This window comes from Equus asinus, chromosome 10 (assembly GCF_041296235.1).
Source record: "Equus asinus isolate D_3611 breed Donkey chromosome 10, EquAss-T2T_v2, whole genome shotgun sequence".
NCBI lineage: Eukaryota > Metazoa > Chordata > Mammalia > Perissodactyla > Equidae > Equus > Equus asinus.
Window position 1 is genome coordinate 101,557,984 of NC_091799.1, and position 16,131 is coordinate 101,574,114.

General features: G+C 42.3%; 1 protein-coding gene across 4 annotated transcripts in view; it reads left to right on the forward strand.

The window, feature by feature from the left end:
* The window catches only part of SEMA5A (semaphorin 5A), a 460,083-nt gene extending 444,738 nt beyond the window's left edge, over window positions 1-15,345 (forward strand). For all 4 annotated transcript variants that reach the window (XM_070519875.1, XM_070519877.1, XM_070519876.1 and 1 more), the window contains 3 exons: window positions 510-557; window positions 6,240-6,451; window positions 8,722-15,345. In XM_070519875.1, the coding sequence (XP_070375976.1) occupies window positions 510-557; window positions 6,240-6,451; window positions 8,722-8,841 (380 nt within the window). In that variant the 3' untranslated portion in view covers window positions 8,842-15,345. The remainder of the gene's footprint in view (window positions 1-509; window positions 558-6,239; window positions 6,452-8,721) is intronic.
* Window positions 15,346-16,131: the final 786 nt, after the last annotated feature.

Here is a 16,131-nt window from a genome sequence, read left to right on the forward strand (position 1 = left end):
GAATATGGGTGATGGCAAAGAGCATGCGTGGACTCTGAATCAGGACTTTATTTATTATGGCGACTTCCTTTGAGCACTGATGGATTGATAGCCCTCTGCAGGGAATGTGACAACACTAGCTTTGATGAAACAAAAGATCTGAGGCAGAAACATCACAGGCAAACCCTGTGGGGTTCCACAGCTGGCAGAATACATTGTTACAGAAAATCAGCACATACTCTGGCCTTATTTTGAAGCTAGTGCCCTGGTTTCAGCCCAAGGGACCATAGCATTTTCTTTCCGTAATAATGAATCTCACCCCTTCCCAATCAAGGTGACCTTGACCAAATACAGCCAGATTGGTTAAAAAAAACAAAGAAATAAATACAATGTTTTTAAACAATTAATCAAGTTTTTGGAAACTTGACACATAAAACTCAAAATCATTAGATGTTTTGTAAATGAATCATTAATGCAGTCTTCCTTCCCAACACTCTTTTTGTATTGTGATTGGATTTTTGCTTTTCCAGAAGTATCTGTCGCGAGATCCAGTAGCGTAGAAGAGAAAAGGTGTGGAGGTAAGTTCTTCTTTTTAATTAATTTATAATTGATTTCTGATATTTTCCAATCATTGCTCTTCCCATATGTTTCACACGATGTTTCTGCTGTCAGCGAAGAAAAACAGACTGGAAAACTCCTGGATCCAAACACTTTATACTTTGGTAGTATGAATGTTAAGGGTCAATATATGACCTCTGGATCAGTGGTTCTCAGGGGGGGGGCCTTACACCAACCTTAAGTATTGCCTGGGATCTTGATAGAAATGCGGATTCTCAGGCTCCACCTCCATCTACAGAATCAGATCCTCTCTGAGTGAGGTCCAGCCTTCTGTGGTTTAATAAGCCCTTGAGGTTATTCTGATGGATGTAAACTTTATGAACCAGTGATCCTGATATTAGCTATAGTTAGATTTCCCATGAGTAAAACAGAATTTGAGCAGTTTGTTTAAATTTATGGTGCAAATCTATGGCAGCCAGCCTCAAATCTCCAGACTGCTGAAATGACAGAATTGTAATGGGTGAAAGGTTATACCTATATCTCTAGAGGTATTTTTTCAAACTTCCCACAGCACTGAATGACAAAAATCACATTATCTGGTTCAAACCCATGATAAATTTGGACTTGATCATCTATTTCTATCTCTTCTATATGGGAGGGGGCTGACTGTCCTTTGATCAAACCCAGCCCTGTCCACCTTTGCTGGTCAGAGCCAATATCCACACATAAGACCAGCTTCTTCGTATGTGGGAGTGATGACTTATAAATAATCATTCCTGGCATGATCCATCCCACCAGAGTAGTCCCAGACAGCTCAGCCCAAAGGACTTTGGTCTATCCCTGTGTCCCAATGGAATCTGGAGTTTCACGGGTGTGTTTTAGGAATGTACTTAGCGTTATTAACTACATTAAGATTTCAGTATCTGTTACATTACAGTATCTGTTACATATCTATCCATTTAGTCATCCATCTGTGAATCCATTCATTCAATAATCTTCACTGAGCACTCACTCTGCCAGTTTTGTGAAGGGCGTTGAGCCTACAATGGGCACTCGGCCTCAGCCCCCCTGGAACCAGACGTCATATTATAAGAGACCCCAGTGCCTGAGAAAGGCAATGTCTAGTGCCTGACCTAGGTCAGTTCAGTGAGTTCAGAGACCGGGAGTCACTAACTTGGGACACAGCTGCAAGCTGAATGTATGCCCGTTCACATAAAAGTACTCAAGCCATAAGTATCTCTTAATATCTTTAGATCAGTTGCTGTGTGCAGACACTGTATTGAATGACAAGAAGGATCCTATTTGATCCTCACAAAGAGCATTCATGGAGGCCACAGCCCACAGTTCTTTATGTAAAACTCTTGGAGATAGAGAAGGGTTTGGGATTCAGAAATTTTCCGACTATAGATGGGTAATATGGGGCATGCACTGCATGTTACATAACACCCCTGTAGGGTCTGGGGCCACGCTCTGTAACCAATCTCTTTAATGATGCAGCCATGAAATGCAAGCAAGGTGAAGGTGCTAGTGTTCCTCCTGGCAGTTCTGGGCAGTTCTGCAGCAAATGCATCAGGTCAGGTCATGCTTTGCTGCCAGATGAGTGATGAAAAAACAATTTAAAAGATTTTGGTTTGGGGAATTGTAGAAAAGGGATAGCAGCCACGTATTTTTTACCTGCATTTTGTAGATGGGGACTGTGAGTGTCACAGAGATGAGGTCCCTGTGGCTGAAGTTCACAGATGCAGTCAGCGGTGGAGCCAGGGTTTGGATCCAGGCCGGGGCATCTGAGTGTGAGCTTTAAGCTCGAAGCACCACAGGAAAAGGGTCCTAGTACCAGGTGTCAGGGAGGATTGTGTTTGGGGGCCTGGAGCCATAGCAGCCCTGGGAAGGTGACACTCTTGGATGATATCCAGGGTCCAGGGCCATTTGCTGCTCTCAGAGCAGCGTAAGTTAAGAATGGAGCGGAGTTTGGAGGGGTGCTGCCATCCTGAGGGAGGCCAAGACAGAACCTGGGAGTCAAGCAGCTGATGCCCCTGCAGAGCTGACTGGCCTTCCATGCCTACCAGAGGTTTGGAAACTGCTTTCCCAGGTTGGCCCTACAAGATTACTGTGTGGAAGTCCTTCAAGGCTGTGAGCACCCAGAGAACATGGTGCAAAGCCCTGCCATCCTAAAAAGCTGCTTGTGTTTGTCAGAGCCAGCTGTGCCCTCGCTGCCCAACCCCAAATCAAGCCTTAAGACACTATGTATTAAATCAGAGACTTTAATTACTCAACAGTTTCAGAACTGGTTTTTTAGCTCTTTAAGCTGCTGACATTGACACATCAGAATAGGCAGGTAAGCAGTCGGATGGACTGATTATAGGGCTGGTTGGTAAAAACAAGTACCCAGCAAGGATGTTTTGGGATGGATAGGAAGGCAACACAGAAGTCTTTTTCAGTTTGTTGAAAAATCAATTGAACTTTGCACAGAAAATCAGCCAGTTGAACCAAATGAGTAGTTGGTCTCTAGTCTAGCTTTACTGACCAGAAGCAACACCAAAAAAAAAGCATATTCAAAGCAAAGAGCCACACTAAGCAGATTCAAAAGAGATTTAATAGGCACTATTTTTTCCCTATGCAGAAAAATGTAAGCCTATTGAAATTTTTCAACTTAGAGAGCTATTTTTAGTTGCATGAGACACAGAGACTATATAATCCTCATAAAGATGTCAGCTGGCCCCAGGCACCTGTAGAAATGATTCATTTGACTAATGACAAAGTATCTGCATATGGAGAGCATCATACATCTTCCATATGTTATAATAAAATGTGTTCTCAGTGCAGCAGAAAGTATTTTTATCTGAGCATGACATTGACCCTGGGGAGTCCACACAGCTAAATTATGAAGAAATGACATCAGAAATGACAACACATGTGAAATCAGCCTTTGCTTATCTTGAGTACGGCTTTACGTTATACTAAAAACTTCTGGTGGTGGCTGGTGGGATGCCCTGGACGCTTTCTCCAACCGTCACAGGTTGGAAGCTGTCCAGCTCTGGAGGCCTCTGACAAAATTGGGAAAGGCCAAGATTTGTGAATTCCTTTCACTTTGTTAAACCATTGACCACGTAATCAGGAAGTGAGAAATTGAGGTGGATGTTAGGAAGTGGCTGATACTTGTGGACTGTTATGTAATGTCCTCCTGTATCACCCAGCTCCTGGTGCTGAAGACACTGGATGCCTGTGTTAAGGATCGTGTTCATTTAGAGTCTCAATGCAAGTGGAAATGTCTTGGTTGCAGCTCACAGAAAACCCAGGAGGAGGCAGCCTCTCTGCACTTCTCTGTCCGTCCACCTCAGGACTCGAATCCATCTCTCAGGGCCCCTGGTCCCTGGAGCACAGTGTCTGGGAGCAGCAAAGGGGCACAGCTTAGAGGGAGAAGTCAGGGTTAAGGGACAGACAAGGGGTACTTCACCTCTGCTGTGGATCACAGGGAAGGTGAAAATAGCTCAGAGAGTCCTTGGGGAGGAGGCTGGGAGGTTAAGGTGCAGATACCCCAGGACCTGGGTGCCGGGCACAAACCTGCAAGTCTCTTCTCCCCAAGAGCCCTGGGGGCCTCGCTCTGTGCCCTGGGGACTCAGCTGGGGTCCATGGTATGACTAGCAGGCATCTCCAAGGTCTCATTTGAGTGCATAGTGGACAGATATGGGAGAGCATGGGTGACACTGGGCCCTTTGGTAGTGCTTGGAGGGGACACCCTGGGAAGAAGTCCAGATCCTCAGGTTGTGCCCTGTGCAATGGGGACATAAGGCCAGTAGCACTGAGGCAACAGGTTAGCCATAAAATGCCAACACAGCATAGGAGAAATGAGGCTGTGTTCGGCTTTACCTGATTTTCACTAATCCCAGCTTCATGAGCACTGGCCAAATGTTGTTTTTGTTCCCTGAAAAGCTAGAAACTTTAATTGCAAAGCATTATATCAGGACACAATGAATACTTATTTTTTTGCAGTTGTTTCTCAGAGATTACCTGGGCCTTGATTTTGCTCCCTTGATATCACTCAAGCCCATGCTATATTAGAGACATGAGTCCATGTCAGCTCACTTTTTCAACATCTTGTGTTATAACTCAGGGAAAATAACTTAAAGATGCTATTAAATAGAAAAAACAATATGTAAAAAGAGAATCACTTCATGACCATTAAAAGATCATGGTTTAGGGGCTGGTGCACTGGCATAGTGATTAGGTTTGTTGTATACTCTGCTTTGGTGGCCCAGGATTCACAGGTTTGGATCCCAGGTGCAGACCTGTACACTGCTCATCAAGCCTTGCTGTGGTAGCGTCCCACATGTAAAGTAGAGGAAGATTGGCACACATGTTAGCTCAGCAACCATCTTCCTCACCAAAAAGAAGATCATATTTTATTCCTTTGACACAAATCCTCTATTTCTTTGGAGTAGACCATTTTCTTTATAAGGTCTCCAAAATATAATATAAGTGAAAAAAATGGTACACGGGATAATATTTACACACACACGCCCACTCAGAGCACATAAGTGTGCAGAATATCTCTGGAAGAGCACAGGAGAAACTGTTACAATATTTCCCTCTAGGAAAGAGAAAAGACCTTGTTCTTCTATACCCTTTTGCACTTTCTAATGTTATACAATGTGTGTATATTCATATTCAAAAAATATACAGAGGGTCTCTGACTTACGATGGTTTGAGTTTCCAGTTCTTTGACTTTACGATGGTGCGAAATTGATGCACATTCTGTAGAAACCATACTTTAAATTTTGACTTTTGATCTTTTCCTGGACTAGCGACACGTGGTCTGATCCTGTCTGGTGATGCTGGGCAGGGGCCGCGAGCCATGCTCCCTGTCAGCCCCACCATCATGAGGGTGAACAACCGAAACACTGACAACCATTCTGCACCCGTCCAACCATTCTGTTTGTCACTGTCAGTACAGTATTCAATCAATTACATGAGATAGTCCACACTTTAGTATAAAATGGGCTCTGTGTGAGATGATTTTGCCCAACCGTAGGCTAATGTAACTGTTCTGAGCACCTTTAAGGGAGGCTGGCCTAAGCTATGATGTTTGGTAGGTCATATGTATTAAATGCATTTTTGACTTAGAATATTTTCAACTCACAATGGGTTTCTTGGGATGTAACTCCATTGTAAGCTGAGGAGGACCTGTAATGGAAAACATAAGAAGTATGTAATTGGAACAAATGTTTGAATAAATGAAATGATAAAGGAGAGGGAGAAAATAGCTTGGTTTGCAGGTGAGCAGTAATTGGAAACAATAAATTCATTCTCGCTTTGTTCATGGGACACAGCCATGCTGTATGCAGGGACACTCAGCCTGTTAAGGAACATGGAAAAAATGTTCCCTAGAAACCCCATAGACTGTAGATCATGCTGCACTTGAAACAGAAGAACAGTCTTGCACAAGCCTTTAAAGAAAAACAAAAAAAGCTTCTGCTAGCATACTAAGATGATCACCAAGACTGATTATAATCCGTAAGAGCATTAACTTAAAATACACTGTGCTCACTGTGGAGAAGTGTCTTGGTGGCTATGACATTTCAAAGGAAAGTCCTATGATTTTGTGAACTTTGGAATGGGTACGAGGCTTCTCATCTAAGTGCACTGAGCTGTTGGGTAGCATGTTCTTTTCCGGTGTAGCATCACTTTTGGTGCTGTCTTCCCAGAGTTCAACATGTTCCACATGATTGCTGTTGGGCTGAGCAGCTCTATCCTGGGCTGCCTTCTTACACTTCTTGTCTACACCTACTGCCAGCGGTACCAACAGCAATCCCACGATGCCACTGTCATCCACCCGGTTGCACCTGCCCCTCTCAACACCAGCATAACTAACCACATCAACAAACTGGACAAGTATGACTCGGTGGAGGCCATCAAGGTAAGGGATTGGCAGTGACTGCTGCAGCCAGGTGTGCAAAGAAGGCAGGTGGACCCTGGGGGCTGTTGGCAAAACTCAGTGGGGGTGGAGCAGGTGATGGTCAGAGGGCAAGGTAGAAGGCCCCCTTATGATTAACGGCCTTTTTAGCTTTACTTTGCCTGAGAAAAGATGGCGTCTCCTACTGGGAATTAAGTTAATAATAGAACATAGAAACAGCAACAAATAAAATGCCGGAAAATATTGGGTCATTGGTCAATATCCACCTCTGCCTCCATGGTGCCTTCCACATCCAAAGAGAGGTCTTTCAAAGAGAAGAGCTCCAGGACAAGGACTTGTACACTCTGGGCAACAGAATGAGGACCAGAGTTGGGCAGCAGACCTACAGGTCCATTTCAGGGGTCACCAGGATAGCATCCTGAGAAAAATTGTTACATTATTATAAAGACTATCTCCACATACTTTTCAAGCATAATGAAGGTTCTTCAGGTTTGCATAACAGAAAAGTGTGTGTGACTGATGTGGGGTGATGTATTTTGTTAAATTTTCCAGTGGGTGATTAATCCAGTGTTTGACTCATATATTTAGAGTAAATGACCAAGTCTTCCTCTTGTTGTAAGGAAGAAGGGATGGAGAGGGTGTTGGCTTTGGATCTGATAAGTCTGGGTTCATGAGTTACTTACCATCAGGGTAAACTTATGCCAGTTATTCATACTCACTGAGCTTCCATTTTCCCCTCAATAAATTGGGAATAATGAGAATCAAATGAGGTATTTTATAGAAAATGCCTTGAACAGTGCCTGGTAAGATAAACGTGGTTTTTATTGGAGGCAGTTTGCATCCTGGTTCAGAGTACAAATTACTTAGTTCTTTGAACCTCAGTTTCTTCATCTTTAAAGTGGGTATATCAATACATCCTTGCATATCATTTTTGTAAGGTTTAAGTGGACTAAGGTGCATAAGGCCCAGCACTCAGCACATCATAGCTGTTGTTCTTACCATGACTACACAAGAGGCCAGGAGAGTAGCTGGGAAGATATCAAGGGCTCTTGTCTACTGAGCCCAACCTCCCCTACCACTCACGTGAATGAAGTTCTCATGAGCTAAGTTATCTAAATTTCAAAATTCCTGTTCAGTTGGTGGTTCCCATTAACATTCCTAGGGAGTATTATGATGCCCTCTCTCTGCTATGACAGTTTCCTTTGAAGTTCAGTTTCCTCCCCCTGTGGGAATATTGAATATCCTCAGCCTTTACAACTGCAGGTGATTGGAAGGTCTTATGTCTTGGGAGCCACAGTGTCCTCACTTGTTTCCTCCCTGCCACGAGGCCCCCATTCTTCACCACTTGGACAGAGACAAAGCCCACTGACTTTTACCCATGGATCCTGCTTACAGCAGAATCGAGAATCCATCAGCACCTTATACTAATCAGATGACAGAGCTGGGGAATGAAGCATCAGGAATTAATAACATGCCCCACGTGCCCTCTCAGAACAGAGCTCCCAGAGTATGAGGAGAAACACGAGCTCCTTCTATAAGCAAGAACTATCCAAACAAATGTCTGGAACCCAGGAATGGCGCTCCTCTAAATGTGATTCCAACCCATCAGCTCATCTGTGGGCACTGTGACTTTGAGCATCTGAAGATAATTTAACTGGTCTTCTGTTCTCACTTAAGGTCCGGTAGCCACTTAAGATCATCAGAAATCTTGCTGCTATGAGGGCAGAGGACCTGGAAAGCACTGACCTCTACCTAGTCTCTAATGAATCCTTCTAGAACTTTCTTCTGATACCTTGCCCAGACTAGTCCTGGACAGTTGGCCTCTGCCTGTCATCCTACAGCTTTATTTTGATCCTCTTTATATTTACCCTCAACTTGGGATAGTTCAGCTCTTTCAAAGTACAAATGGCTTTAATGACTATTAATGAGGAAGGGCATCTGTGTCAGAAGTGGCTACACTAGTCACCTTCTAACAAGTGAAGAAAATAAAAGGAAATTATGTCATTTGAAATTTCACACATTGACTTAAGTTCCGTCAAAATCTCTTGTCAACGTACCTATCCATGGCAATCAGGAAGCTGCTTAAACATCCCTCAATTGTATTTGGTAACATTCAGTGTTTGATAATTTGAAATCACTAGAGCTTTAGAATTTTAGAATAACGGAGTCTTGGGAGAGAGCTCAAATTTCAACACAGTTGTCTCCTAATTATATTCTCTTTCTGAAATACTACTTACTGAGTATTCTTAAATCTTTTCTTTTATATTTTACAGGCATTTAACAAAAACAACTTGATCCTGGAGGAAAGAAACAAATACTTCAACCCACATCTCACTGGGAAGACCTATTCTAACGCCTACTTTACAGATCTCAATAATTATGATGAGTACTAATAGCTCTTATATGTTTGGCTTCTTGTAATACCCCAGTTCCTCAAGGCCTGTGCTCCATGACTGCCCATGTTTCCGAGACTTCAAAGATGAAGTTTGGATACATTTCAAGTGCATTTCAAGCCACGAGTGTCCCATTGCTGCCAAAAATAGATGTCTTTGAAAGCAACAAAAATCTAAATATGACATCGTGAAAATCTGCTCTACAATACTTGATCATTGTTGAGTGAGCCATGGTGTGAAGTTTTTTATTGTGTTCAGTCCATTTTTCTAACAAGTCGGTTGTTTTCTTGCGCTTTTTAATAAATGTACCACCCACATTGGAAGGAGTCTTTAGAAATATGAACGTCTTCTTGCTCTTGAACTTAAATCTTCATGATGTTTTAATTCAAGAAAGTAGGCACTTTATATGAAAGCCCCCTACCCCTCTACAAAGAGGTCCATAATATTGATAAAATGAAGAATATGAATGTGGCCATATAGTTATTCACCACAGATCTCCCGTCTTTCCAGTCTGGATAATACTGTGGAATTCTTGGAAGCAACTTATTAGTTTGGATTTGGAATGATTCTTCCTGAGGAGGCCCAGGAATTCAATCTGACTTTCACCTGCAGAGGTGATGATATGAGACACTCCACCATTGGTCTTGATGCAGTAACTGTGCTATCGCTGGGGGAGGTGAGCATAAAGAGCAGAGGACAGACACAATGAGGGGGAAAGTGTTCTGCAGGTTGCTGCAAAACTAGCCTTGTTCTAACTTTTGGATTTCAGCCTACCTACCTGTCTCATCCACAGAAATGTCCTGAAGAGCCAGTCTATCAAATAACCACTTATTGAGAGGATACACTCTACACCTCTTCTCTCCCTGCAGAGAAAAATCTTGAACATTCATCATGCCAATGAAGAAAGAATTGAAAGTACTGAAACATAATTGAAAACAACTTTTTTATTGTCTGTATTATGGAAAGTATTGAAAGAACTGATATGTGATGAAAAGCTACTTTTATTTTCCACCTCTCTGATAGAACTGGTGTATGGCAGTCAGCCCCTACCAAGAGCATTAATGATGTGTAACGCTGGCTTTCTGCAGCTTGTCGCTGTACATACTGAAGTGCTCCCCAAGTACCAAGCTGTCATTTGCTGCTGCCAGGTCAGGGGAGGAGGAGATGTTTAGCTCTGGTGCCTTTGTTTTTATCTCAGTGCTGCCTTCCAGTCCACTCACTCCCACTTCTCCCTGCATGGAGGCAACAGCATTTCAAGACGTACCTTGAGAAACTGGGGTATCTGGGAGAATGTTTTTAATGATCCCCGTGGTTCTGAGCACTGATCATTGATAAGCATTTCAGGGTCTTACAATACTTTTCATAGTAGTTCCCAGGAGAGAGAGAAAAAAACAGGATAAATTACTCACAGACAACTGATAGTAGCATACAGCAGTTGGTTGAATAATTATTGAAAGTGAGAACAAGATTGAAACTCTTCATCTGATGCCTCTGGGCATTGCGATAAAGGCCTGGGTGGACATTAAAACATATTCTTATTGATAAATGGACCTTCAGATCTGTGAAAAATATATACACAGACAGCATACATGCTTTTACCCTATCCAATTTAAAGAGAGAATTTCAGAAAGTATTGGGAAAATCCTATGTTTAGTAATGAATGTTGTGGAGTTCAGAATATTCTCATATACCCAAATTTGCAGAAACAGCTCTACTAAAATTAAAATTTAAATGCCAAGTGGGCTCTGGGAGGTCTGATAGATTGCAAATGAATGGTGATCCTGTTGCATCTCCTGTATTCCTTGTATGCTCTGTGGGACTGCTCTGTCTCTACCCAAAGGCCACATTCAGGAGGGGAAATTCAGCCAGATGGTTTCCTCATTGTTCCTGGGTTGTATTTTCAACGGGTGCTTCAACCTGTCTCATCACTTTCCTGTAAGAAAAATGTCCTCACTGTGTAGCACATCTTAGCTGTTTTTTGAATCCCTTCCCCAAATATTTTCTAAGCTTAAAAGGTCATTCTATTTCCCCTAGGAAAAGGGATATTTCAGAAAAGCATCTCTGGACTTGATGGGAACTGCTTTCTAAATGACATCAAAGCTGGTCTTTAATCAATTTTATGCAATGACTAGGGAAACACCTCCCCCACAACAGAATTTTCATGTTACTGATTACATAAACTTTGCGATTATCACTGCCAAGAAATCCCCTCAATTTTGTTCCCTGAAATTCTATTCAGAGGAAAACTGTCCTGGCTTCTCTTTCTCTCCCTCTCTCTCCCTCCCTCCCTCCTTCATTCCTCTCTCCCTCTTATTTTACAGAATATCCATTGGTTTAGAATAATTTTAGCTATATTCTAATTATCTTAACCAGCTGTGGAGTAACTCTTCTTTTCCCAGCACTGTATAGCTGTTGCTCATGTCTATACGCATCGCTCCATACCCCTCGTTACTGCATGGGTCCTCATGGGCTTGGCTATCCACCACTTCTCCTGCGGTGTCCTTCATACGCCAGCTCTTATTTAGGTTGGGGTGTTTGGGATTGCTGCCGCCACTGGCCACGTTATACATTTCTATGTGACTTTTTGATTCTCTATCTTTTTTTCTTTTCCTTTTCCTTCCTTCTTTCCTTCCTTTCTTCCTTCTGGTTTCTTTCTTGCTGTCTTTATTTCTTTCCTTGTCTCTTTCTTCTGTCCTTTTCTTTCCTTTTGATCCAAGCAGCACAAATAGAGACTAATATTTCTAAGCTGCACTTCTCTGAACCTACCATCAAATGACATTAATCACAGTTTAACTTCTAGGGTTATTTCTGGATACAGTTGAAGTTTGGCTGGTTTCCTTAGGAAACTGACTTTAGTCTCACACGTGAATTCTTTGGAAGTGGTTCCCAGTGTGGTTCAGGGTCCTCTCTCCAGAATGGACTAGTCACCATGTGATGTCGCCCCTACAGTGCACTAACATTTTACAGAAGGGAGAACACGGAATTCCCAAATGCAGCATAGCACATGGTCTTCCCACGATAGCTCTGTAGAGGAGTGGCTGTGATGAAACCGTGGGCTTTGCCACCCTGAGCGATATGCGCTCAGTGAGCTCAGGGGGTGCAGGATCAGGCTGTGCTCCATGAAGCCCCACCCTCACCAGGCTCGGGCGTTTCCTCAGTTATCTGCCCAGCTCGCTTTAGGTGTATTTCTATGCTGCTGCCCCTGGAAACTGGTGTGAGGCATCTGAACTTCCCTGCTCCCCCTGGGAAGTTCCACTAAGGCTAATCCAGTAGCTTCTGACTAGAGCAGGCATTGACACTGGGAAAAGAGAGGGTTCCTTGTTATCTGGAGGCTGGGCAGAGATTCTGAAGGAACTGAAGAGGAACTAACAGTGGCTGAGCGCGAGGCATCCCTGCCGTGGAGAAGCCCCTGTCCCTGGGAAGGTCAGTCCACATGGTTCAGGGTGACCCAGGGGCCTGACCCATCGACTCACGGAGTGACGCCAAAGAGAAAGGAAGCAAACATGGGAGAAGATCAGACAAGTAGGTGACTGTGAAAAGAAGGGGACCTGGTCACTCCCAAGCCGAGTGTCGTGGACCGTCCGTGTGGGTCTGATCCTTGCACTCTCCCAGGATCGTCTGTGCAGACTGCAGGCAAAGGTGTCCTTATTCCTTATTCATCCGCAAAAGGGTGACATTTATGGGAATCAAAGCCCATGTGGGTGAGTGTTTCCACTGGAGTCTTTGGTGGAATTAGTGGGTCAGGCCAGCGTCGCAGTTATGGACAAAGTCTCAGCACGGGGAGACTTCTCCATGTCCCGGAGGCTACCTGAGGGAATCCATCAGCGTGTAACTGAAGATCAAAGGAGGTTTTATTTTAAAAATAGATCAAGTCTTCAATCAGCTGATCATCTTGTGTAAACACTTCCTTAATGCTCACTGAAAGTGCAGCCTTGATAGTGTTTGAGTTTACACGTTTCTTTATGCTTCTTTATGACATTTTTCTGACTTTTAGAATAAATTATAAATGTTTCCCCAACACTGTCAAACCACAGTCAGCATTGACTGCTTCATGACCATCAACCTTTTTTAGCCCCAGGATGTCTTTACACTCCACTGGGATTTTCTTGTGTGTGGCATTTTGGGGTAGTTGCATTGAATTCAGCATTTCTATCTCAAAAGATGGTTCTGGGGCACCTATCCAGAGGAAAGAGATACCAATGGTGGATCCCATGAACTGAGTCAGCCTCAGAGCAGCCGTTCTCTATGTGGCCGTCTTGTGCCTAAGTCCTTCAGCTCCAATAATCAATGTCCATGAAGATAGAAATTAAAATAATGACCCTAAATCAAGTCATACGCAAACTCTCCACTCTTCTTTTTAAGATGATACAAACTGGAATTCACAGATCTCGTTGGCCATGCCCAGCACATTCATTCTTTCTAATGTCTCCATTATTTCATGGTAATTTATGTTGACTTGGTGATTTATGTTGACACATTACCAAATTTCATTACCTATGATTATCTATTATCAGACACTAGAAAGCCATTCTGAGCCCTCTGCTTCTCTGATCAATGGATGTAAAATGGGAGAGCATAGAGTAACATTCACTTTGACCTGAGAAAAGCACAAAAGGGGCTGCCAAACATTTCACAGTGTATTACCATGTAGGATAAAATATTTGCAGACCAGAGACCATTGTGGAATTTATTTCTGCTGTTCTCCCCTATTGGGGCCAGTAATAATAATTGATTTAAAGATATTTTGTAATTCGACAAATACTCAACCAAGGCATTCTGATTATCTATTTTGATAACCTAGTAAAACATAGGAAAATATATTGCTTTAATCCTTGCTTCTTTTCTCTTTTGGAAATTGAAAAATAATGAACAAGATGTAAAGTTGAACTGTTGGCAGGGATTTCTAAGATGACTATTCCATACTCTTTTTTTTTATGGATTATATTAAAGATGCACCACACATATTTTCTGGAGAAAATGGATCAAAATTTTTTTCAATGATCATTTGTTGCATTATCAAATATTTGGTACGTCACAGAAGCATCAGGAATGGAACCTCTTCTCTTTTGAAAATATAGTTCACACTGCAAAGGGACTTAGAGCATCATCAAAATCAAATTCAGAGCCTGACACAAAGTGTACTGTTCTTATGAAAGCTGCCTCATTCAGTGTTTTTAAAAGATCATATTAGTTCTGCCATAGAGAGCAATCAAGCTTGTTACCCATCACCAGAGTCAGCACCGATTCCCATTCATGTTTTACTTTGACATGATGACAGTAACTAGTAAAGGACACTTTAAAACTTGAAAGGAGAAAAATAGAGATAGAAAACCACTCTATGGCATTTCTTAACTAACATGCTGGGTGGGCAATGCAGTTAATTCCACCTCTTCAGGTTTAGTCAGAAATATGAGGCCAAGAGTTCAAACACGAGCCTGTTCTTTCTCAGCTCTTTGGCCATTTGACACCAAATGGTTCAAATCTATGAATGGTGGTTCGAATGGTAGTTCAGAATGGTTCACATGTTAGATAAATGCGAGCTGGGAGTAAAATCTTGATTCTGGAAAGTCCAAATTATCCTTCTATCATGTCACTAAGAAAAGCATTGTTATCCACCCCCTATAAGTGCAGATAGTTTAATTTCTTATAAAAAGTTGCCAGTGCCTTGTTTAAGATGATGATTTATTATTTCATTTGCATATTATTGGTTCCAATTCAAAGCAGAGCATTGATTGGCTGTACTTCGAATAAAATCATTCTTGTATACCTCTTGAACTCAGGAATAGAAAATGACCAAGAAGCACATCGTTGTCAGATGTGATTTTTGCTCCCACTGCGGGTATGGCCCCAGGATAGGCAATGGTGTGGTCAGAATTTAGGTGAAACAGTCTCAGCCTTCCAGAAACTGACATCACTTTAATTTTACATCTTCCAAAAAACACCTTAGCATCTGTTCTGTAATAGGAATGTTAATGTGATGCCTTTAGAAGTTAAAGGGTTTTGTCACTGTCCCTCTTCAGGCAAGTGTATAGATACAGGAAAATCAGACACAGGCGGGTGACGGCTGGCACAGAAATGGTGAGTGGAATGAGAGCCACCTAGCACATTGCCTGCTGGGCTTTTTTTAATGTCAAAACTGTTTTCACAAGTTCACAAAGTTATCACTCTTAACTTGGGTCAAGAAAATTAACAGTGTTTTCTGTGCTAAAGTTGATTGCTTTGCCCCTATACCCTGACTGTTGGCCAAAATGAAACTTGAACTTCTGCACTTTGAAAGAAAGCATAGTGTGAATCTTCAACCCAAGCACCTGCTGAACTTCTGCATCATCTGCAAAGAAAATGCACAAACTTGGTCCAAGTAGGATTCTTCAAAGGTGTGTAACAAAATTTGTGTGTTATGCCACTTGATGTGACTTTTGAAGATGTTATGAAATGTTAAATGGCTCATTCTGTGTTAGTTTGCTGTTGCTATTTTGTGATACAAAATAAACTTGTTTGGGATCATTTCATTTTTTTTCATTGAACCTTCTCCAAAGCTAACTTCAGCCCTTGGTAAACTGCAGAAAGTTACTGACCTTAAAATTAATTTTTAAATGGCAATATATATTAATTATATTGGAGCTTTTTTAGAATAAGATAACATTGCCTTCCCCTTCATTTGAATGAGAAGATGGAGCCTTGGGTGCCCTGTGAGAATGCTCGTGGATTGCTGGGTATTTCCTCACAGGACCATTGGGTGCACCACACTTTTTTTCAGTCCTTACATTCAATTTTCAAGGTGTCTTTTGAAACCTTATTCTTAGAAATGTGCAATACAAATTTCCAATGGTCTTCACTTTTATCTACTCTGTTCATCAATTTGCTGGTCTTAAATGCTTGCTTGACAGCTGTCCAGGTCTATATCTAAGAAAGTGTGTTAATGACACCTGACACATACATTATTTCCAAAAGTCAGTTTAAGACACCGATTGTGGCAGCCCAGGCAGGGAGGTCATTGCCTCTTGCACTGGATCAATCATGGAAGTTCAGAGAAGGGAAGTGGGGGAGGGGCGGGGGGCAGATACCCACCCAGTCAGCAGAAACCAACACACACCTGCTCCTAGCCTCAACTCTGAGGAAAACGAACATATTTATAAGATAAAATGAGCTATCATCACAGAAGTAAAGATGTCATGTTCACTCACTGCCCTTGGTGAATTGCCAGTTTCTATAACCCAAACCTATTCACCTTTTTTAAACAATAACTTCATGAAGAATGATCCTGAGTACTCCTAACAGGGCAGCAAGCTT